General features: G+C 58.9%; 1 protein-coding gene, 1 long non-coding RNA gene and 3 other non-coding genes across 8 annotated transcripts in view; 4 read left to right on the forward strand and 1 right to left on the reverse strand.

The window, feature by feature from the left end:
* Positions 1–83: 83 nt before the first annotated feature.
* On the forward strand, positions 84–2,421 carry LOC131746790 (uncharacterized). 3 transcript variants are annotated; one of them, XR_010838275.1, is made up of 5 exons: positions 84–181; positions 788–853; positions 1,265–1,548; positions 1,750–1,832; positions 2,067–2,421. It is a non-coding gene; the product is annotated as an uncharacterized lncRNA (long non-coding RNA). The 3 variants fall into 3 exon arrangements; XR_010838276.1 differs by lacking the exon at positions 84–181 and adding an exon at positions 198–276; XR_010838274.1 differs by lacking the exon at positions 84–181 and adding an exon at positions 268–567.
* LOC131747227 (small nucleolar RNA SNORD49) lies at positions 641–707 on the forward strand. The gene has a single exon (XR_009332851.1). It is a non-coding gene; the product is annotated as a small nucleolar RNA SNORD49 (small nucleolar RNA).
* On the forward strand, positions 1,114–1,184 carry LOC131747226 (small nucleolar RNA SNORD49). Its single transcript, XR_009332850.1, has one exon. It is a non-coding gene; the product is annotated as a small nucleolar RNA SNORD49 (small nucleolar RNA).
* Positions 1,923–1,995, forward strand: LOC131747164 (small nucleolar RNA SNORD65). Its single transcript, XR_009332793.1, has one exon. It is a non-coding gene; the product is annotated as a small nucleolar RNA SNORD65 (small nucleolar RNA).
* Positions 2,422–23,056, reverse strand: part of LRRC75A (leucine rich repeat containing 75A) — a 34,320-nt gene continuing 13,685 nt past the window's right edge. The window contains exons 2-4 of one of the 2 annotated variants that reach the window (XM_059048466.2): positions 13,361–13,489; positions 6,424–6,539; positions 2,422–4,469 (exon numbers count right to left, since the gene is read on the reverse strand). In XM_059048466.2, coding sequence (XP_058904449.1) covers positions 3,950–4,469; positions 6,424–6,539; positions 13,361–13,489 — 765 coding nt within the window. In that variant the 3' untranslated portion in view covers positions 2,422–3,949. The remainder of the gene's footprint in view (positions 4,470–6,423; positions 6,540–13,360; positions 13,490–23,056) is intronic. The other variant, XM_059048467.2, reaches the window with a different exon arrangement.

A 23,056-nucleotide genomic window follows, 5' to 3' on the forward strand; every position in this document is an offset into this window, starting at 1 on the left:
CCAGGCGGCGGGTCGGCAGGAGAGTCTCTAAACGGCAGGCGCGCACTGGGCCTGCGCACGCGCGCTGGGGCTCGCTGCGCCCCTGTGACCCAGAATTCCACGGCCTCAGAAGAGACCATGGGCTCTGCAGGAGGGGGGAGTCGAGGGCGGCGCCTGCACCATTAAACGGGCCGGAAGTTCCGTGAGTCTTTTGCCATAATCCCCCTCCCTTCTGTGAAGGGTGGGATGTTCCGACTGCTTAAGAGGCTGGGACGGTTGTTGCGGGGCCTTTCCACTGTAGGTATCGGGTGGCTGGTGGTGAGTTTCTATAGACCGGTCCGCGGACCGCAAGGGCGAGGGAGCCATAGCTTTTCTAGTTTCTCGAACGATGTCCTCGGGGAGCCTAACTGGAGGGCGGCGGGCGGCTGCGTCCACGCGGGCCTCGGGGCGGGCGCCGTGGCCTTGTGTCCGAGTTTGCCGGCCGAGGCCCGAGGACCGCGTGCGTCTTCGTCCGGCCGGGCAGCCGCCGTCTCGGGATCCCTGACCCCGGGCTCGCCTCTGGGAGTGAGCACCCCCAGAGAGAACTAGGTAAGCGGGGCTGCCTGCACCCTAGGGCGCGGAACGACGTTCGTAGCGGGGCCGCAAGGGAGGCTTGCTCGGCCATCCTGATGATTCTGTAGCAATTGCCGTCAGACGCGAGGACTGACGATTCCTACGCCTATCCGACCGCAGTCGCTGACACCTGATGCTTTACGTTACTGTAGCTGCCAGAGTCTGTCCTAAATGCACGCCCTAATCCTTGTTTCAGAGGGCAGACCCACTCGCTTTTGGAGACGGGAGCAGCATCCCTACCCGAGGTTAAGAGCCAGTCAGGGTAAGGATTAATACGTATAGTAACTTAGCCGTGTCGGTCTTGCAACTTTAAATGCACTGATAACTGCCTGGCGTCTTACCCTGTTGTCGTTTTCACGCATTTGACATAATTATGCACTGCCTCGTTGCATAACTGCGACGGTTAGGAGGTTGCGGCCCCTAGTTATGTCTAAACGGCCTCAGTATTCAGAAACGGATGCCTTAAGGTGGTTTTAGCCGAAGCCCAGGTCTCCGGGGCGGTACTTTGGTGAAGTGCTTGGCTGCTCTGATGAAATCACTAATAGGAAGTGCCGTCAGAAGCGATAACTGACGATACCAGTTCCTGGCTGACTGCAGTCACGCGTCCTCACCAGTAGCTGGTGCCCCGGAGTAAGCTGGTCTGGACTGTGACCCATAATCTCTCTTCACTCAGGTTGCAGGTCGGTGAAGGGTGGCCAGCGCGTGATCACCAATAGCTGGGCATGGGAGCCCAAGCCTTGGCCCGCTCCGAGGTAAGCTAGCTACCTTTGGGCTCTGGAGAGGTTCGTGGTTGAGGAGGCCTAGCTGTTGAGTTGATTCATGTGAAGTTGCTACTGGACCAGATACTGGCAGTGTCGTCCGGCTGACCTAATACCTCGTGTCGGTGCAGCCCTTGAGCATTATTGAGAGAATGTCGGAGAATGAGTTTGGTTCGTGATGTCCGGACCAGACTGCAGAGTGAGCCCAGGAGTTCCTTTTGATGTCATGGCTGTACAGTCCTGAGCAAACTGCTTAATCTGCTCTGAGATGCTATGAAAATTGACAGCCTTAGGTCTGTTTGCAATAACGGGACTGAACGGAGGGGAAAACAGTGGGAACTGCCTCCAGTTGCTTTTGGCATCTGCCGTCTGTCCATGGGTGCCTCGTTCATCCCGCCAGGTCTTGAGCACTGAAGAGTGGGATCGGCGCAGCAGAGTTCTAAAGCGGGCGGCGGCGGCAGCAGCACCCCAGCCCAAGAAGAGGTAAGATTTGGTCTCTGCACAGTGACCGCCCCCGCGGTAGAATGGACAGGCAGCTAGTTTTGTTGAAATGGATTTGCAGAAAAGGATATCAAATGATGAAATCACCTTAAAAAGCTGGAATTACCGGCAGATTGTGTGGTGGTGAACCTACGGTTTTCTGAAGATAACCTTTTAGGCTGAATGACTGTTCTTGGCGTATAAAGTAAGATTAACTGACATTTGGTTTCCTTGCAGGCTATGCTGCAGCAGGGGCAGAATTTTTTGAAGTCCAAAGGACCAGGCGTGGCCATCGACTTGGACCCTGAAAACCTAGGCTCCCACGTTTGGTGTAGAAACACCTTGTGCTGAGTATCAGAGGGCCATTCTTACCAATGAGGGAGCCAAGAAATAGATTTGGCACTTCTGGTGTCACTAAATTCATGAGTTTTCTTGTATGGTCCCTTAACCAAACGGAGCTTTTATACTTTTAAGTACTGTATAAATGTGTTCTTGGGTGAGAGCCTGAGGTTTTTGAACTGGAAACGTCCTGAAATTTGTATCTCCTGTGCAGTTAACCATAAACAATGTAATAAAAGTATGGTCTTCGGTATTGGTTCTTACAAATGTGTATTTGAAGAAAAAGTCCGGTTTGACCTCTGCTGACAAATCATTAGTGGTCCAGGTATTATTAGTACCTGTCACCTTCCCTTAACGTAGGTCTAAGCTGTTCTCCCCTCTTGAGACTTGGGGCAAAAACCCCAAAGCATTTTAAGGCATCTGTAACACGTGAGTCCAGTCTGTCCCTCTGGGCTGTCTGCCCTTTTGCGTAGCCTCCCTCTAGCTCCTGAAGCTCTACCCACACCTGCCCGGACAGCGGCAGGCAAGGTCCCACTGTCTGGCTCTCACCCACCCCTGTCTTGCCACCTTCCGGTGTGAAGGTCTTGGCTACCCTACCAGGCATGAGGCTGGAGGCGTGTCGGGCTGTGCTCCCCTAGCCCTCTGCTGTTTGCCCGAGGGGCTCTGGTTCACTGGGCACCCAGAATGATGTTCTCTGCCTCAAGAATGGTTGGTTCCCAATCTCCCTGGACTCGCTAATTGTGTCTGAAAGGGATGGCTTTTTAACCCGTAGGCCTTGGGTAAGGGGAAGGTAGGGTGGACACCTCGGCTTTCTCCCCTCGGGAACCTCCAGTTTATTTTTTCACCCTTCTCCCACTTGTCTTGCTTGGAGGTACCGCATCTTTGTGGTCCTTGGTTTTCGGGAATGTGCTCAAAGTAGCAAGGATTACTTTGGGGACTCCATGGGGAGGGGTTTTGCGGGAAAAGGGTCCTTTTAAAAGGAAGCAAGGCTCACTCTGGCCTGTACCCTAGGAACCCTGACGCATGTGGAGTTCCACTATTCTGCGGAGATGCTGTGCGGTTTCTGAGTGGCACGCACTGTCTGCCCCACACTTCTAGGATGTCCTAAATATTGAAGGGTATGGGGGGGGTGGCTGGTCCCGTGGCTAGGCCTCTGGGGTCACAGGCTGAAGGGTGAGCTTTGTATATGGAGGCTGAGACCGGGAAGTTGGCCCCAAGGGGCCTGGGCGCCACAAGGAGGAGGCAGACACCCCTCAGTCCAGATGGGGATGAGGCTCCTGGGGTCTCCAGCAGCCAGTCCCCTACCCCAGCCTCCAGCCGGGAGCTGGAGATTCTGACCTGCCTGGATCAGGGGCACACCCAGCATCTGGGTATTTGTAATTCAGGACCGGAAAATCCCGGGTTAGATGCAGAGCCCCCACTACACTTCCTTTTCTGGGGGTGGCGGGGAAGCGCTGACCGTTCACATTAACTCCAGCTTCCAGCACCCCCAGCCCCTACACGGCACCCACAAGTTGGGAGGCTGAGGGTTGGTTCCTCTTGAGCCGGGGATGACTGCTCAGGAGCCGAGAGGCAGATGTGGATTGACAAGGGGGTGATGGAGAGGACCAGAGAGGAATTACAGTCCTCCTTCCCTAGATGCTACCATCTGGCTTCCTGGGTCGGGGGGAGGTGCTGCCAGGCCCATTCCGGATGGCGGCCTGCGACCCCGCTGGGGACGCCCGCCCTGCCTCAGCCGTCCTACCCCCGCGGGACTCCCTGGGGAGGCCCCCACCTCCCTGTCACGTCTGAGGTGCGCCTGTAGTCTCCCTGCCCTCCCGGTCCCCTCCAGGGTCCTCCCGGTCCACAGCCTCGTCCCGGGCCTCGTCCCCACTGCCCGGGCCCTCGCCCAGCTCCAGGATGGTGGGCAGGTGGCCCTGCTTGGGGGAGCGCTTGCGCAGGCCGAGCAGGAAGGGCTGGGGCAGCGCGAAGATGTCCACGTTGTTGCCCAGGTCGATCCACGTGACGCTGGGGAACTGACCGGGGTCCTTCAGGGCGTCGGTGAGGTCGCGCAGCAGGGCCCGCGTCAGCCGGTTGCCGTTGAGGGCCAGCGTGGTCAGCCGGGGCAGCGCGCCGAGAGCCGGCAGCAGCTGCAGGGCCATGTCGTCCGTGAGGCCCGTGAAGCCCAGCTCCACGCTGCCCACCTGCTCCCCGCAGCGCCGCAGGTAGCCGGCCACGCGCTCCAGGTCGCGGGGGCTCAGCGGGATGCCCGACAGGTCCACGGTGTTGTCCGGGGGGCTCCCGGCCAGGACTGCCTTGAGGCTGAAGGGGAGACGAGACAGCAGGGTTCAAGCGGGCGGGGCACGCTTCTCTCCGGAGGCAGCCTCCACTCAGCCCTCTGCCCGCGGGGCGGGAACCAGCGGCCCCGGGCCCCTGGCACTGCCCACATCTCAGCCCGGCTGCCCAGCGGGCAGAGCCTGGGGGGCACAGGGCAGGGCCCAAGTGTTTCTGCAGTGACCAAGGGGACATTCAGGGGCCAACGCTGGGGTCTGCACTGGACTCCTTCCTTCCTACTTTTTTTTTTTTTTTTAAAATTATTTATTTTATATTTTGGCTGCACCGGGTCTTAGTTGCGGCACGCAGGATCTTTAGTTGCGGCAGGCGGGCTTCGTCCCTCACGCGACCTTTAGTTAGTTCCTTAACCTCTGCGCCTCTGTTATTTGCCTGAGAAATGAAGCCAACCGGGCACCACAGGGGTGTCATGGGAAATGAACGCAGTCAGAACGGCGCCCTGTGCAGGAGGGCGGCGAACGGCCGAGCTCCCTGCTCCCCGACGAGTGCCACAGATCTCGGCAGCCTTTCCTTCAAGACCATCTTCCCCGCCAGACAGAGGGTCCTTGGGGGGGCCCTCGGGACAGCAGGCGGGGGAGGGCGCAGGGGCCCCGAGCCTGGTGTGGGCTGCTGTCCACCCCCCTCCACTCCCTACCACCCGCCACCCCTTGCTCTTCTTTCTCACCCGCTCCCTTGCTCGGGGGCCCAGATCTCCCAGCTTCCAGATACCCCAGGCGAGGCCCGAGGCTCCAACCCTGGGAAGGACAGGGAGTTGGAGGGGGCTCAGCACCTGTTACCATCAGCAGCCCTGGGATCACAGCTTGGGCTTCCTGTCGGCCTCATAGGAGAAAAAACAGGCCAAGGGAAGAGCTCGGTAAGAGTCCCAGCGGAGGGAACACAAGTGCAAAGGCCCTGAGGCTGGTAGAGCTCAGCGTGTCTGTGAACCAGCAGGAAGGCCGGGGTGGGGGTGTGGGTGGGGGTGGGGGACCACCACTCGGGCCTGAGTGGGTTTCAGTCAGCGGGAGGGGGAGGCGTCCGAGCGGAGTGAGGCTTCTGAGCGAAGAACGGACTGAGCGCCTTGTGTGCTGGGGAGACAGGAGGCCCCTGGGTCCCAGCAGAGCTCACCCTCCCGCTTTTCCCTCCTCCAGAACTAGCGCACAAGCAGCCAGAACTGCTCTGCCCCCGCATTTGGTCCCTGCCCTCAGCCCGCTTGGCACCCCCTTTGGCGACTTCCTCCACCAGGGAAGGGCCCTTGGGGAACCATCTCCTCTCCTGCCTTGGGGGGCGGGGCGTGGCGTCCAGAAGAAGGGAAGGGGGCCCAGCGCTCTTCTCTCCAGCGGGACCTGGAGGAGGAGCCTGTGCCAGCAGGGCCCTGCCAAACAAAGCCTTCGGGACGCCGGCCCAAGCAGTACCCCTCTGCTTTCTGTGGTGCTGCTCTGGCCCCCGGGTCCTGTGTCCCGGTGTCCCCTCTGCCCCCAGGGTGCAGGGGGCCACACGAGCCCCGAGGGTCCTCACTGCTGTACGCCAGGGACAAGGCTGGGGTCTGGGTCCCCCTGGGAGACATCAGGAGGGCTGGGGGAGGGGGTGGGGCGAGTGCCCGCATTCAGCGCACCAGCACCAGAAACCCCTCCTGTCCCCCTCCCCCAGCAGCAGAACGGGCGCGCACTCCCAGATCCCACCGCACAGAGCGGGGCCCAGCCGCCAGCATCTCCCAGGGCTCCTGCCCACCCGGAATGCCCACCCTGCCTGCCACTTTCCCCCGGCCCCCAGCCCCTCACTTCACCTTCTCCCAGCAGCTCTTGCCCTCCCCCCACGGCCCCGGGACGGGACGGGGTGCTGTCTCCCCAATGCCCGGCCCAGCACAGCTGGCTTTGAGCTGCCCTTGTAGGAGGCGGCGCGGCTGGGCGGCGGCGGGGGAGACCCGCCTCGGGTGACCGCGACTCACCAGGCCTGTGGCTTCCTCTTCACCAGCCCGCGATGGCGCCTCCACTGGGAATGGGGGCTGAGGTGGTAGGTCAGCTGCCGGCACAGCTTCTCCATGGCGCCCAGCGCGTCGCCCTCCTGCAGAGGAAGCCACAGGTCCCTGAGTCGAGGGAGCAGGCAGGGAGCCCAGGCCCCCACCTCCAGCCTCCTGCCTCGGCGGGACCAGCACAGACCCCAGGCCTAGCTGGGGAGGGGAGGCCTGCTGTGCGGGCCCAAGGTGGCCGCCCGGAGCAGGGCGCAGGGGTTGCAAACTCATCTGCACGATGGTTTTCGTTTCTGCGAATTCGTCGCTATCGTTGAAAAACCTGAGATTTCTACGGAAGTCTGGATTCCAGGTGACCTGACGGTTGACCCCTTAGCCAAGGTCGCCACGGTCCCTGCCGCTCCCCGACGCCCAGGGCCATCTTGCTTACTCGCTCGCCTGACAGATACCCGCTGGGTACCTCCGAGGGGCCGGGCCCTTGCTCTAGAAGCTGGGGATTCAGCCACACGCACACGTCCTCGCTCGCGTATTCCACACAGCAAAGGGGACAGTGAAAGACTTTACCACGTCTCTTCCGCCCACGTCAACGGTGGGAAAATAAAAGAATGAGGCGCCAAGCGGTTCCCGGCCCAGATCATTCATCTTCGTTACCTGTCTGGCCCATCAGCATTTGACCTTGAGACCCTGGGTGTTATGGCCTGAATTGTGTCCCCCCGCCAAGCTCTTAAAGTGAAGTCCTAATCCCCAGTGCCTCAGAATGTGGCTGTATTTGGAAACTGGGCCCCTAAAGAGTAATTAAGGTAAAACGAGATCACTGCGGTGGGTCCTAATTCTATATGACTGGTGTCCTCATGAGACGAGATCAGGACACAGACATGTACAGAGGGGAGACCGTATGAGCACACAGGGAGAAGACGGCCGTCTACACGCCAAGGAGAGACGCCTCGGAAGAAACCAACCCTGCTGACGCCTTGATCTCGGACCTCCAGCCTCCAGAACTGTGAGGAGGTACGTTTCTGTTGTTTAAGTGGTAGTTTTGTCACGGCAGCCCCAGCAAACAAATACGCTGGGTTAAAGGATGCAGCAGAGAGATTTTAGAGGCTCCAACTCTGTCCCAAGGGGAGTCAATTCAACAAAGAGTCCCCGAGGCCTGGGAGCCTGAGTGGCCCAGAGCATGTGCTCCCACCAGATGATGGGCCAGTGCCAAGGGCCAAGGCCAGGAAGTGCCAGGCACGGATGCAAACCCACTTGCAGACGGCAACGCGATGTGGTGAGGTCAACCGTGAGCCCGGGGCCAGTGCCAGGCAGGGCGCGTGGCACAGAGTGGCTGCTCGGTGGAGGCTGGCTTGATTATCACCGCTGTCATCACCGCTCTGCTGGGGCAGCAGCATCTGCTGTTTGGCCCTCCAAGGTTTCGGGTTACCTGTGGTCAACCTCGGTCCGGAAATATTAAGTGGAAACTTCCAGAAATAAACTCAGGAGTTTACAATTGTGCGCCATTCTGAGTAGCGTGATGAAGTTGCGTGCTGTCGCACGCCTTCCCGCCTGGGACAGAGAGCATCCCTTTGTACAGTGCATTATTGCTGTATATGTTACCTGCCCGTTAGTAGAGGAAAAACAGTGTTTTTAGGGTTTGGTGCTATCTGCGGTTCCAGGCATCCCATGAAGGTCTTGGAACGTATCCCAAGGGTCACGGTGCTGGCCGGGGTGAAGGCCAACTTCGGAGGCCAAAGGGAGAAGGGGAGGGGCTGGCACATCTCGAGCTGAGGGTCTGCACCCAGGACCCCTGCATGCTGGAATCACCCAGAGCTTCAGACAACACTGCTGCCTGGGCCCCCCCGCAGCGATGGGTGGGCGGCTCGGGCGCGGCGACTTTTAAAAGCTCCCCCGGTGATTCCCCTGTGCTGCCCGGTGGACACACTTTAAAGACAAGAAGGACCAGCGGGTGGGGTGTGCTGGGCGGGCCGGCATCACCCCTGCGACCACCCGGGACAGAACGTGGCCAGTTTCCCACAGCACCCGTTCCAAAGCCGAGGAATGAGCTCCTGGCCCTAAACCTAACCTCCCGCAGGGGTTCCAAAATCAGGGGCCACGGACTCCCCCTCCGCCCTCCGGGCCCGGAAGGAAGAAACAGGAAGAGAGGCGGCAAAGCAGCCGCCGCAGTGCGCAGACACTGCCACCAGGGGGCAGCCGCGCGCAGGGCGAGGCCCGCAGCCTGAGCCTGTTTCCTCATTTACCAAACAGGGACGGAAGACGTGGTCACTTAACAGCGGACCTGAGACCAAACGTGAGCTAATGTCCTCGGAAGTGAGAGCCCCTCCGCTTGTCTGGACTAAAGAAACACAGCTAACCTTTACCGAGTTATATTACCTACTATACGCCGGGCACTAACTCATAGCCGTCCCATGAAACAGGGGCCCCTATAATCCCGCTTGACAAATGCAGGAACGCAGGCACCAAGAAGTGGAGCGGATGGCAGGCCACTCGACGTGTAGGACGGCATCAGGATCCAAACCCCGCGGTCGCTCTGAGGCTGGGCTCTGCTCTGACCTTGAGGGATGAATCTTTTGCGAAGGTTGGTTCAAGTAGCTCCTATCGTTTGCAACCAGAAAAGCCTCAAGCAAGCCCACCTACGTTTTCCCAACTCCATCACTTTTGGAAGCCCCCTCCAGGCCGCCTCCTGCAGGAAGAGGACTAAGCAGGAGTCGCCCAGCGTGGAGGACGAGGAAGGAAGGGGAGGAAGGAGGTAAAGAAGGAGGATGCCGGCCCCCCTCCTCTTATTCGGAAAGCCGCGGGGCCCAGCAGCGCTTGTGTGGGACCACACCCCACTCCCAAGCCACAGCTGACCGGTCCAGAGGCGGACCCTGGGGGGTTCCCGACTTGGGACGAGACTCCTCGGGGGCTGGACACTGACAAGTCAGCTCAGGAGCCCCGGGCAGCCATGAGGTGTGGGTAGGGGGGCGGGGAGTGAGGGCGGGTGGAGCAGAGGGAGGGGGGCAGGTGTCTGTGCTGTTTGGGGTTCCAGTGCCTCTTTCCAGCTTGGCTGCCACCGGGAAGGATAAGTCCTCTTCCTGGCTCGAGGCAGGCCGCGGGGGCTTCTCTTGCTTGCAACAGAGGAGGCTGCAAGGCAGGCTGCAGAATCTGCAGCTTTCCCTGCCAGCCGTGGAGAAGGAAGGAGGGGGAGGGGCTGTGGAGCAAGTCGGGTACACTGGGCACCGGCCCAGCGCCGCTGACCGCGGGCCCTGGAGAAGACCGTGCCTGAGGGACTCACTGACCCGTCAGGAGGGGGGGCCCGCGGCAGGCCTGCAGGCCCCCCCGGGCAGGGTCACCGTGTCGCTCTGATGCCCGCTGCCGTCTTCAACCCCCCACCCCAAGAACTGTAGCAAGCACAGCCCCGACCGCTCTGCACCCAAGGCTTCCTCACTCAATCATCAGACACGACGGCCCCGTCTACAGCACCCTGGACGCTGCTCCAGACCCGGAGACTGTGCTGGGTTTTTCGTTCACTCCGCACCCCGTTCTCTGTGCTGGGAAGGCTGAGCTCTTACAAACAGCTCCACCAGGCCCTCTCGCTCATGGCTGGGACTCAGCTAACAGGAGGGAGGTCAGAGGGCAGGAGAGAAAGGCCCCGGATTAACCCTCTCACTCCCTCCCTGCTTTAGCCAGCCTCCAAGTCGGCCCCCATGGATGCTGGCCTCCTGGCAGGGTACAGCCTCCTCCCCACTGTGCTGATAGGGGGATTCGTTCTGGGTGATTCAGGGACACCCAGGCGGAAATGTGCAGGAGGGTGGAGGCTTTTGAGTCTAAAGCCAGGCTGCAGATACAGACTTGGGGTTCATCAATACCCAGTCGGGGGCGGGATGGGGTTTTGCCTCTTCCCCCCTCTGCGGGCAGGTGCAGACCCAGCCCTCTCTAGGGTCTCGGCCCACCCTGCTGGGGTACAGGAGGAGGTTTCTGGTAGGTTGAGAAAATAGACAGGACTCATTTGAGGTGGTCATCTTAGCAGTGGGAAGGATTATTTGTCTCGTGGATGCTTCACCAGGAGTTGGACCAGAAAGGGCTACTTTCTTCGTCCCATCTCACAGCTAAGGGAGACCCCGCCACCCCCTGCCTTTTGTCTACAACCTCATGGCTGATCTGAAATTCTCAGATGAAAGAGGTCCGAGCAGCAAGGCCTGGCTAGCCCTGAGGCAGCTCACATGGGAGTGTGAGTGTGTGTGTGTGTGTGTGTGTGTGCGTGTGTGTGTGTGTGTGTGTGTGTGTGCAGAGGCCGCCCGCATCATCGGCGTGAGGGCCCCGGAGCCAGGATCTCCCACCCATGCCTCAACCTCGGCTGGGAGAGTCCTTCCAGAGGGCCTCTCCTGCCACGTGGCCTTGGGTACGGGTAGGGGGCTGGCCAGGCCCTGGGCCTCCAGCAGGGTGGACCCCGCTCTGGCTGCCTCTGGAAATCTGGGTTGGAGATCAGCCTGTTGATTTCCAAGACTCTGAGTCCCACGACTGACCTGCTAAGTCTGAGCGCCCTGCCTGGCGCGTGGTCAGTGCCCACAGGCCGGTTACCCCTCGGCTTCTGGGCATGAGGCTCTCGGCCGTGCCAGGCACACGCCCATGCTTCCTGTAAATCATCTCACTGAGCTCTCGAAACAGGGGAGGGTATGGCTATGTCCCCATTCAAGTTGAGGAAAACAAAGTTCAGCTAATTAAGTGACCTGAGAAGGCTGCACCTGTGCGACGGACGGAATGTCTGTCCCCCCTCCGCCCCCAGTTCATAGGTTGAACCCCAATCCCAACGTGATTGTGTCTGAAGGGAGGGCCTTTGGGAGGTGATTAGGATTGGATGAGGCCACGAGGGTTATCGGAAGAGACCAGAGAGCTAGCTCACCTCCTTGCTGCCACGTGAGGCCACAAGGAGAAGGTGTCCGTCTGCAAGCCACAAAGAGCGTCCTCACCAGAACCTGACCGGCCGGCACCCTGATCTCAGCCCTCCAGCCTCCAGAACTGTGAGAGATAAGTGTCTGTCGCTTATTAGCCGCCCAGTCAATGGTAATTTGATGTAGGAACCTGAGCACAACCACCTACGAATGGCCCTCTAGCCCTCCCCAGTGGAGGTGGCAGATGGCAGCGCAGGACCCCTTGGCCTTCGCCCGCAGCCCCTGAGCCCTGTCCTGTTTCCTGGGGTCGACATGGGCAGCTGGCCACCTGCAGACCCGCCTGCGTGGAGGGAGGGGGGCACTGGAACTGCCCCCAAACAGGCCCCTCCTCCCCAGCCCAGCCCCGGCCTTGTGAGCCCCACGGAGCACTGATGGCCCAGAGATCCAGCACCCGAGCGCTGGCCTGCACCGCCCAGCACTGGGGCCCAAACGCTGGGCTTCTCACCTGGGCCGTCACCTTTCTCAGATCGCTTCATCACCTGTATTCTGTCTTCCTCAACTCTAACATGGGCATAAAAAAACAGTCCTCTCCTACTGAGCTGCTCTGAGTGCCCTGTCACCTGTCACTCCTCTCACCTGTGGGCAACCAAATCCATGCTCTGGAAAGGGCAGGGGTCTGGCGCCCACGAGGCCTCCTACGGCCTGGTCTCAGCTCCCCAGGAGAGCCAGGTATACCCTGAACGAGAAGCGGGCGGTGCCAGCGGCAGCCGGTCCCCTGTGGCTCCTGCACCAGCTCCTCGTCCCCAGGCCTTGGGGCTCCCGGTCCGCCGACGCTTACTACTGTCACACGTCTGAGCCCAGCACCCCGGCCTCTGGCTGTATCCCTCCACCAACCCACCCCACACCTGCCCCGATGGGCTCCCAGCCCTCCATGGCCAGCCCCCCACCTTGAAGTCTTGACACCAGGCGGTGCAGAGAGAAGCCAGAGAGAAGGCCCTAGACAAAGCCCCAGATGGAGGTGCCACCCCAGAGCAAGGTTCCAGCCCCTGGGCGCCCGGGCCAGGTGCGGGGTGGGCTTGGGACCCGCCTCTCGCCCTGATCCTCGGTCATGCTCTGAGGTGGAGGCCGCCCCAGGCATGCCTCCATCCTGCTCTGGCTTCCTGCCCCTTCCTTCCTGCTGCAAGGAAGTGCATCTCTTGGAAGCTGCTGGAAACTGAGGGATGGGAGAGAAGAAACCAAAACAGAGAGAAAAGCCCAAGTGTGGAGCTGCCCTGCCCTGGCCCTCCTGTGCCTGCCTGGGTCCCAGCCTGGACGGTGGAGCCAGCGGGAAGATCCCCCAGACCCAGGGGGGCCGGGCAGCGCCCGCGGAGCCCGGAGAGCCTCGGAGCCAGGCAGGAAGTGGACGGGAGTGAAATGGGTGGGTGTAAAAGGACACTCGGCCTCAGAGAGGAGGACAAGTGGGCGTAGTGGGGGCGGCAGCGCTCAGAGCGGCATGTAGGGCCACAGCCACGTCTGCTTACACGGCGCCTTTGTGCCAAGAAGACAAAGCCCATCTCTAGGTGGACACAGTCTTGCACCCGCGCCCCCGGCTGGTGGGCGGAGAGAGGGCTGGACCAAGCTGTCTCCCGTCTCCCCGACCTCTGCCATCTCTGTGTACACATCTTTGTGCAGGGTACAGACTACACAACCGTACCTGGCGGCTCTGGCCCCATGGAACAGGGGTGGCTACTCAGCTCCAGGCCTGTAGAAATGAGGAGCTTCCCATTTGTCAAGCTAATACGGGGACTGTGTGAAATACCCTGAGGTTCACAGGTTGGCAATGAATCCAGATTTACTGCAGCCCGTGGGCCAAACAAGGCCAGTGCTGATGGTGCTGGTACGCAGCCCCCGCCGTGGATACTGGGCCTCAGGGCAGGGTGGGCACCTCAGGTGCTGCACGAGGGGCCCAGGCAGTGCTGACCAGCCCTCCTCGGGCACCGGGCTGCTCCGCCCAGGAAGCTCCCCCCTTACACCCCGGAGCTCGCTGGCTCAGACCATGGCCACCCTACCGGCTTGGGACAGTGGATGTAGCGTGCCAGGCTGATGATGAGGTCGTGTGTGATGGGGTCCACCAGGTTCCTGAAGCTGGCGTAGCGGTACAGGACGTCGTCCAGCGAGGTCGACTCCATGCCTAGGTCCTGCGAGAGGGAAGGATGCCCAGAGGTCAGCGAGGCCCCCACCTTACCCTGGAGCCCCGGCCAACATGCCCAGAGTACCCCCCGGCCAGGGAGGAGACCTCTCCAAAGAGGTTTCCCATCCCACGCGGAATGTACAGAAATTCCCCCGGGGGCCACACAAGCCCCTGCAGAGACGGCCCTCCTCAGAGGGCCCCCCAGCCTTTGTCTCTCCAGGTCCCCTGAGCATGAAGCCAAGCCAGGGAGGCGGGCCACAGCGCTAGCGGCTGCTTCTTCACCTGGGATGAAAGCTGGAAACGGCGTGATAGTAAAACTCCCGCGCTTTGTGACAGGACCACGTATAGATATTTATTTGCTTTCTTTTTGCTTCTGAGGTCATGTTTACTGCTCCTTCTGTGAAGGACCCCCACCTTGGTGTTCCTTTGCCTTGGGGGGTTTGGGTCTCTGAGTTGTGGGGTTGAAAGGAGAAGCTGCCAGGCACCCAGAAGAAAACCCCACCAGCCCTCCCCCTAAGAAAGGGTGGCAAGTGAGGTCCTCGTAACAGGAGGGGCGGGAGCACGGAGGCAAGGGGCACGGAGTGGGCGGGGGCCATGGCAGAAACCTCTGGGGCAGAGGTTCCCCAAGCCTGGGCAGGAACAAGGGCTGGGGGCCTCTGCAGAGACTCCTGTCCACCAGCAGGAGAGCCCACGGGCTTGGCCAAGAGCAGCGGCCAGTCTGGGTCCTAATCACCGGGGCCTCGCTCCAAATGTTCTGGACTGTACACAAGACCCGAAGACTCTTGTCCAACCCCAGGGAAGGGGCAGGCCCCCCAGACACGGCTAAGCTTGAATTTCCCACCAGCCAAGCTGGCGGGGGCTTGAAACAGAGTTAATTGCTTTAGAGAAGTAAAGAGACAGGGTTTTCTACCCCAGGGTGCCGGACTAAACTTTGTGCCCTCTGTCTGTGGAAGGGCCCGGGTATGGCTTCCGACTCTTCTCAAACCCCCTGTCCAGCTTCTGTTGTCCCTGGCGGGAGCTGCGGTTCCCTCCTAGCTTGGGGCCTTGCACAGAGCAGAAAGGAACGAGGACTTTCCCATCTGAACACTGCCCCACCCTAGGTCCCCTGGGCCCCCAAGCCGTATGTGGAGCTGCCCCATCACCGCCCAGAGAAGGCAGGCCCCCAGCCCGGTTGCCACGGCCCAGCGACCTGCGGACAGGAACGTGTGGTGACAGGCGAGTCCCAGCTGGGGTTTGCTCCCTTGTCATTTCGGTGAGTTATCCTGAACTTCTCTAAATACCTTCCCCATGTGATTCTTAGAAATCCCTGAACGCAAGTAGCCTGGGTACCATTATTCCCAATTTACAGATGAAGAAGGCTAAGGCTCAGAGCAGCTGACTCTTTTTTAAACTAACCGTCAGAATTTCAGGAATGGAATGTACCACTGGTGACTGCAGTTAGCACAGCTGTGTGGTATATTTGCGAGTTGTGAGGAGAGTAGATTCTAAAAATTCTCATCACAAGGAAGAAAACATGTTTTCAAACTATATGAGGTGACGAATGTCAACTAAACTTATTGTGGTGATTATTTTGCAATATTTGTAAGTCATGTAATTATGCTATACACCTTAAACTTAGTGCCAAGTCAATTATATCTCAGTAACACAGAAAGAAAAATAAATTGCATGTAATAAAGATGTTAAAAAAAAAGAAGAATTTCAGGAATGGCAGGGGTGGGCTTCCACGTGGGCCTGGGGCCTGTCCCGGGAGGATCTGCCTTGTCTACCCCTGGCGTGGGCCGGGCAGCAAGCGGGCTGGAGGGCGGGGATGCTGCCCTGTGGTTTGCCCGCTGACATTTCTAAGAGCAAAGAAAGAAAGGGCTTTGCTGGGGTATCGGGAGGGGCCGTGCTCCCTGCCCCACGGGGAGCCTCGCAAGCCCAGGTCCTAGCAGGGTCCCGCCCTGCAATGGTTCCGGGAGCTCTGCTTCCACCTCCCTGTTGGAAGAAATGGGTCTCGAGCGCCCTCGAGGACGCAAGGGGCCAGCCTTGGGCTGTTTCTGTCCGGCAGGAACGAGCCTCAGAGGCAGCGGCCGTGCCTGGCGCCAGGCTCTCTGGCCGCGGAGATAATTGACACGGTCTGGCGCGGACGCGGTGAGGGAGGCGCCGGATCGGGGCGCGGGCAGGTCCCATCCCGTCGTGGACCTGTCCCCACCCTGCCTGTCCAGCCCCTCGGCCCCCCGGGAGGCATCCGGGGCAAACTACCTGTGTCCCTGCGCCTCAGCCTCCTGGTACGTAAAATGGGGACGGTGACCCCGCGTCCCGGGTGGGCGAGGGACACAAACAAGGGAGAACACGAGGGAACGCCTACCGCAGGGAAGAGAATCACCAGCTGAGCTCCCCTCACCCTTCGGGGGGGCCGGGGGCTCCCCTCCCGCCCCCCCGCCACGTGCAGAGGTTCTGAGCCTCTTTTTGGCTCCCAGGCCCATTTGAGAACGTGGCAAAAGCCATGACCTCTCTCTCCAGCAAAGCCCGGGCGTCGGAGCAGGACCGGGAGCCTGGCGCGCAGCGCACACCGGCCTCACGGTCGGCAGGGCGCGCCGGGGCCGCGGGGCCGCCAATCGTCACCGAGCAAAGCGCAGGCTCCGGCGCCGCCCTCTGCGCGGTAGGAGAGCCCGGGGTACAGGAGCCGGAATTCAGACAGTCGGTACGTCGGTCCGCGGGCGAGAGACCTCCTCCCCCTTGGGGTCCGTTTCCCCATCTGTGAGATGGGCAAACGGACCACACTCGCAGTTACTGAGCCGTGTCCCAAGACCTTGGGGCTGATGATGACAGGAGAGAGGCCGGAAGAGCCAGCAAGGCTTTGGGTCCAGCCCTCCGGCTGCCCTTCAGGGGTTTTTTTTGGTTTGTTTTTGTTTTTTAAAGTAGTTCTGTTGCCAGAGAAGTTTGAAACCCCGGGAGCGGACGGCTGCTTGGATTTCTTGGGTTCCTACCAGCCCTGCCCCGTCCTCCCATTCCCCTCCTTTCCCGGCCAGCAGAGGCCATCCCATCCTGGAAGGTCCAAGAAAACCCTAGCTGCTAACCCAGCGTGCTGGGGCAGGTGTGGGAAGATGTAAACTGTCCTTCCCCAGCCCCCCGCCCCCCCCCCCCCGCCACGTCCCGCCCTCCCCGTCAGTCTGGGCGCCCAGCCTGCTGACAGCGGGTCCCTCTCTCCATGCTGCTGCTGTTGTCTGGGGTCATGGAACTGTGGCTGGGGACGGGGCAGAGGCTGGGAGGAAGGGAGCGGGTAGGGAGGGCGCCCCCCCCAGTAAGGCAGATGTGGCTCTGCTCCCGTGCTCTGGGTAAGTTACGTGTGAGCCATGGCCACCGCCCGCCCGGTGGATTCCAGCTGGGGTGGGGCTCCCGGAGGTCCCAGGGCTCCGGGTTACAAGAAGCTGCAACAGGGAGACCCAGCCGGGGGCCTGACAGACGCTGCTGCACTTCTATCGCCTTCTTGCTTTACTTCGACCCCACCTAGGACCCCGGACTGCTTGTGCGGCTTTCAGACACCTCACATGTCCCGAGGGCCTCGGGCCACGTCTGGCGACCTTGGTGTCCTCTCCGTGTCACCAACCAAGCCACCCACACTGTCACCCACACTGGGGACACATGCGTCATGACTGCACTGACAGCGCAGTCCTGCTCTGCCCTGGCTGCCTGTCGGTGGGGGGGGGTGATGAGGCGGCTGGAAGAACCAAACCGGCACACGCGGCTCCTCCGGGCTGCCCCGGGCAGAGGGGCTGGCCTGCCTTGCAAATACCGGGCACTGAGGAGACTCCTGGCTCCCTCACTGCGAATCTAAACGGTACCATCTCTAGGGCCTGTGCGTGTGGACGGTTCCCGATCAGAAAACCTGGGAACATGAGCCCGAGTCCGAGTCACCGCTTTGGGCGGCTTGGCACGGAGAGCGTCGCGGGCCTGCCACCAAGGGGGTGAACGGCAAGCACGCGTCACCTCGAAGAAGCGGGGCTCCCATGTTACTGACGCTTGAAGAGCCAGGTTTGGGGGCTCGCTCCAGGGGGAGGAGTGAGGGGTACGGCTTTCCAAAAAGCGAGCAGAGAGTCACAGTATTTCTCAAGGTGTGAAGGGGGTCCTCAGGACCCTTTCAGGGCCTCCGTGAGGGCCTCTCTTCCAATGACACAGCAACATGATGCTACATTTCCTCTGTAGACTCGAACCAGAACCACCTGCTGCAAGACACCGAATGCAGAAGCGGTGCGTGTGAGAATCCAGCTGTCCTCTACTAAGCCAGCCACACACGAAAGGGAGTCACAAAAGTATGAAACAACGCCGCTCTTCTCACCCTCTGTTTTCTTTTGGAAAATAGTTATTTTCACAAAAATCTTTCACATTGCAAGCTTATTAACTTTAAATGAACGAATAAATAAATCTTTAAAATATTTTTGTTTTGATTTCTCATACAGCAGATAGCATTTATAAAGATATGACCCACATAGAGAAAACACCTCTTTGAGGTCCTCAATAAGTTAGAGTATAAAGGTTCCTCAAAAAATTAAAAACAGAACTACCGCACAATCCAGCAATCCCACTTCTGGGCATATATCCAAAGGAAATGAAAACGTACTCTCAAAGAGCTATCTCTACTCCCATGTTCACTGCAGCGTTATTCACAATAGCCAAGACACGGCGACAGCCTAAGTGCCCACCAACGTATGACTGGATATAGCAGTTGTGGTCTATATACACGATGGAATACTATTCAGCCCTGAGAAAGAAGGAAATCCTGCCATTTGCAACAACGTGGATAGACCTTGAGGACATTAGGCTCGGTGAGATAAGTCAGAGAAAGACAAATACGGTACGATTTCACTTATATGTGGAACCTAAGAAGAACTGAACTCTGAATAACAGAGTGGATTGGGGCTGGGGGGTAGGGGAATGGGAGATGCTGTTTCAAGGTACATATTGCAACTAGAAGAAAAATAAGTCCTGGAGACTAACACACAGTACAACTATGAAAGACAACAAAACCACTGTTATGAACACTAGAAGAAATGATATTTATGGGACAAGACAGGGGTGTTGGCTAAGGCTACAGTGGCAACCATATTGCAATATGAATGTATCAAGTCAATACACTGTGGGCCTTAACAATGTTATAGGTCAATTATATCTCAATTTAAAAAGAGTTAGGGCTTCCCTGGTGGCGCAGTGGTTGAGAATCCGCCTGCGGATGCAGGAGACACGGGTTCGTGCCCCGGTCCGGGAAGATCCCACGTGCCGCGGAGCGGCTGGGCCCGTGAGCCGTGGCCGCTGAGCCTGCGCGTCCGGAGCCTGTGCTCCGCAACGGGAGAGGCCACAGCAGTGAGAGGCCTGCGTACCACCAAAAAAAAAAAAATAAAAAAAAATAAAAAAAAAATAAAAATAAAAATAAAAAGAGTTAAAAAAGTATAAAGAGGGCTCTTGGACCTCCCTGGTGGTCCAGCGGTTAAGACTCTGCGCTTCCGCTCAAGGGGGCGTGGGTTGGATCCCTGATCGCGGAAGTTCCGCGCGCCACGCAGCACGGCCAAAAACAAAAACAATTAAATTAGAAAAAATAAAGAGGGCTCTTGATAGCGAAAACAGCTGGAGAACCGCAGGGCTAGAAGCGTGGCGTACCCTGGGGGAAAGGGGCTAAACTGAGCCTTGCTAGGAGCCAGGGAGCCCCTGGGGAGGGTGTAGCTTCCCTGCTATGCTCTCTCCCATCACTGCGACCCTCAGCGAGGCTCGCTGTTGATGCGGGTGTAGTTTTGGGGGTGGAGCGGGGCGGGGGGTCTGGGAGAGGAAGCTCAGCCCATGCCCACAGCTCGTGTCTGGTGTCTGGTGTCTGGGAGCGGGGGCTGGCCCCGAGCTCGTGAGCTGGCACCGTGGGGACGCCGGGCAGCTTCCGAGGGGGCAGCCCAGGACCTCGGCGGCGCCTGGGGTGGAGGGTCAGCGGGGAATTTTGACACTTGCCTGACTGCCAGCCTCTCCCCTTCTTGGTCTTTGTGGGTATAATCAGAGATTTTTAGATGCAGGTCACTGCTCTTATTGTTTTAGTTTGTGGGGTTTTTTTATTATTATTATTGTCAAAGGTACTGTATCGACGATAAAATTTGGCCATCTGCATTCAGTCTGAGCACAGATTTGCAAGTCTTCGGGACTGAGCTAGCGTTCAGGGCCACCGCCCAGCCCTTCCCTGGAGCCGCTCCCATACCTCACGACCTCACGCCGTCGCTGCCGGAGAACGTCATCCAGAATGAATCCACGGGCGGTTATTATCTGAGCTCTAGCCTGCCTGAAACATCCTCTCTGTTAACGTCGCACCTGAAGGCCACCTGGCTAGAGAGGAACTAACCTGCAAAGCGCGGGGGCCGCCTGGTACTCAGCATGGCAGGCGACTCTGAGGCAGCCTGGTTTTTGTGTCTTTCGATGCTTTTTCTGCCCAGGCGTCCATGGGACTGTCTTCGCCAATAACCTCTAGCTGCCTCTCCCGGATGGTCCCAGCACACGGTCCCCTTCCCAGGGACATCAGTTCAACACACCGTGTAGCCCCCAAAGCAGCTGATGTCCTTACAACCATCTCACAAGGTCACCAAGAGGGCACCCCCGTGACAGCCCAGCAAAACTCCTAACGTCCCTTCCTTGTGTCTCCCCCAAGACCCCACCTGCCCCTCAGCGGCTCATCCCGACCCTGCGGACCCTCTCAGCACCCAGCCCTTCCCCCCCAATACAAATACAAATCAAATCAACCGCTCTGGCTCCTCCAGTTCTCAGCTCAAGCCACCGCCAGCCCCCCCCCCCCCTCCAGCCAGAAGACGCCAGCGCTGATGAGGACGGACACACAGCCGGAGCTCCTGTGCATTGCTGGTGGGAACGTGAGGCGGTGCAGCCACCGTGGAGAAGACCCCGCAGCGATCCCTCAAAGAATTAAAAACGGAGCTACCACAGGACCCAGCGACTCCACTTCTGGGTACAGACGGCAGAGGGCTGAGAGCGGGGACTCAGACGGACCCTTCTACGCCTACGTTCACAGCAGCGTTATTCACAATGGTCAAAAGGCGGAAACAACCCGAGTGCCCGTCAACCTCTACAGATGCATATGGATAAACGAAGTGTGGTGTACATATGTCCACAATGCAAGAGGAAGGGGTGAGATCTGACACATGCCACACTGTGGATGGTTCCTGAGGACACCAGGCTAGAGCAATTAGTCGCAAAACGATGATGCCACGCATATGAGGTACCCAGAGAAGCCGACTTCACAGACACAGGGTGGAACGGCGGGCGCCAGGGGCTTTGGGGAAGAGGGGCTGGGGCCACTTGTTGTTTCATGGGGACAGAGTTTCAGTTTCGCAAGATGAAAAGAGTTCTGGGGATGACGGGGGTGACGGCTGCAAAACAATGTGAATGTGCTGAACGATACTGAAGTGTAGAAAGGGTTAGTTTAAGACGGTAAATTTTATGGGATGTGCATTTTGCAACAATTTAAATGGAAAAAAAGGTCCTGCGACCCAGGCAGGCAGAAACAGACACCTTCCTGAGGTACGAGGGAGCACGCGTTCCTGGCCATTGCTCTTCTCCCTGCCACACCTGGTTATGACCATTTTTCCCCACTGTGTGTCTAGTTGTGGGTGTTTTCTTTGAATTTACCTTCGCTGTTGGGGTCATTCCGTCTACAAACATGGATCTTTTCGTAGCCTGTCTCCTCATCAGGAGAGCGGACGCCGGCTCTGAGCGCCTTCTGAGCTGCCCTCTTCTCGTGTCCACCCCGTAGGACACGCCGCGGGCGGGCCGGCTTCGCCTTCTGCCGCTGACCTCGTGTCCGGCACCGTCAAGCCTGCCCCCACTGCCTCCAGCCAGGGCTGCATGTCGGCCAGTGTTTCGAATCCTTGCAATTCTTATCTTGCTCATTAACCTCCCTTCTCATCTCATCCTCTGCTGTTGTTGTGTTTTTTTTGTTTTTTTTTTTTTTTTAGGCTGTACGCGGGTCTCTCACTGTTGACGCCTCTCCCCTTGCGGAGCACAGGCTCCGGACGCGCAGGCCCAGCCGCTCCGCGGCACGTGGGATCCTCCCGGACCGGGGCGCGAACCCGCGTCCCCTGCATCGGCAGGCGGACTCTCAACCACTGCGCCACCAGGAAAGTCCTCACCCTCTGTGGTTTTTTTTTTTTTTTTCCATCTCTTTTTTGCCTCTTTTCGTGGCATTTTGTCCTTTTCCCACAAACTTCATTTCCCCCGGATCCTGCCGTAGAGCATTCCAGAGTCGGGGTCCAGCCTCCACAGTACTTATCCGACGCACACGGTTATTTTCCCCACTGGCTCACCGCTGAAGGAGGGGTGATCTAGTGAGACCCCATCCACCATCTGTCTAGTTTGATGTTGTGATTTACAATAAGAAACAGAGATTTGGTCTTTGTCCTCTTTCTGGCACAGAGCTCCTAAAACCTGCGGAATTTCCTAACTGATGAGAGAGACAAAGGTGTCTTTTGTCTTTTGTTATGAGACGACTTTTTAAATGACTTTACTTCTGTTAACGAGGTGACTTTTGGAAGGCCCCCTGGTCACCTGAGGGTGGGGCCAGGGGAACCAACCATGTCGTTGGAGGTTTGGAGCTTTCAGTCCCGTCCCTATGTCGGGGGGCGGGGGGGGGGGAGGGGGCGGGGGGGAACGGAGAGACTCAAGTCACCAATGGCCAACGAGGTAGTCAGTGGAGCCTATGTGATGAAACCTCCAGAAACTCTCCCAAGTGCGGGGTTCGGAGAGCTTCTGGGTCAGTGAGCAGGGGGTGTGTGGAGAGTGGACACCTGGAGGGTATGGAAGCTCCGTGTCCCTCCCCACACTTGGCCCTGTGCCTCCCTCCCGTCTGGCCGTTCCTGAGTTACATCTATTTTTTAAATTTTTATTTATTTATTTATTTATTTATTTATTGGCTGTGTCGGGTCTTCGTTTCTGTGCGAGGGCCTTCTCCAGTTGCGGCGAGCGGGTACCCCTCTCTCCCGCCTGCCTGGTGGAGGTAGCGTCTGAGGGTGGCTTTCTCCAAATACGCGCAGAGCTGCCTGGCGAGGGTGTGGTGAGGGCAGCCTTCAACAGTACTGCGTCTGTCCCCAAATCCCTGCTCGCGTGGCTGACTTCCTCCGACGGGGGAGAAGGGGGCTTCCCCTTCTTCTGGGAGGTCTCAGCCTCCGGGAGAGCCGGGGCAGCTCCATCTGTCTCAGAGCTGGCAGGGGTTCCTCCCAGGCCGCCCACCTTCCTTGGCTTTCAGGAATCTTCCTCTGTTTCTGGTGTGTCTCCGCCACGCAGGAGGCTGCCACGCACTCGCTATTTTAAACCACGAGCACCCTTCTTGCCTTTTCAGTTCCAGGTTTTGGGCCTGTTCCCAGGAGGAAGGCCCTGCGGGAAATGAGCTTGTGCCTGTCTCTCTCCTCCAGGCATGAAGCTTCGGCTCCTGCAACCGAGCCCGGGGAAGGAGCGGGCAGCAGGCTCCGCATATTAACCAGAAAAGGTAGACAGTGGCGTCGAGGCCACCAGAGCCCGCGTGTGCGGGGCAATAATGAGGCAGTGATCGAACGCGGTCCCC

Source organism: Kogia breviceps, chromosome 19 (genome assembly GCF_026419965.1).
Source record: "Kogia breviceps isolate mKogBre1 chromosome 19, mKogBre1 haplotype 1, whole genome shotgun sequence".
NCBI classification, from domain to species: domain Eukaryota; kingdom Metazoa; phylum Chordata; class Mammalia; order Artiodactyla; family Physeteridae; genus Kogia; species Kogia breviceps.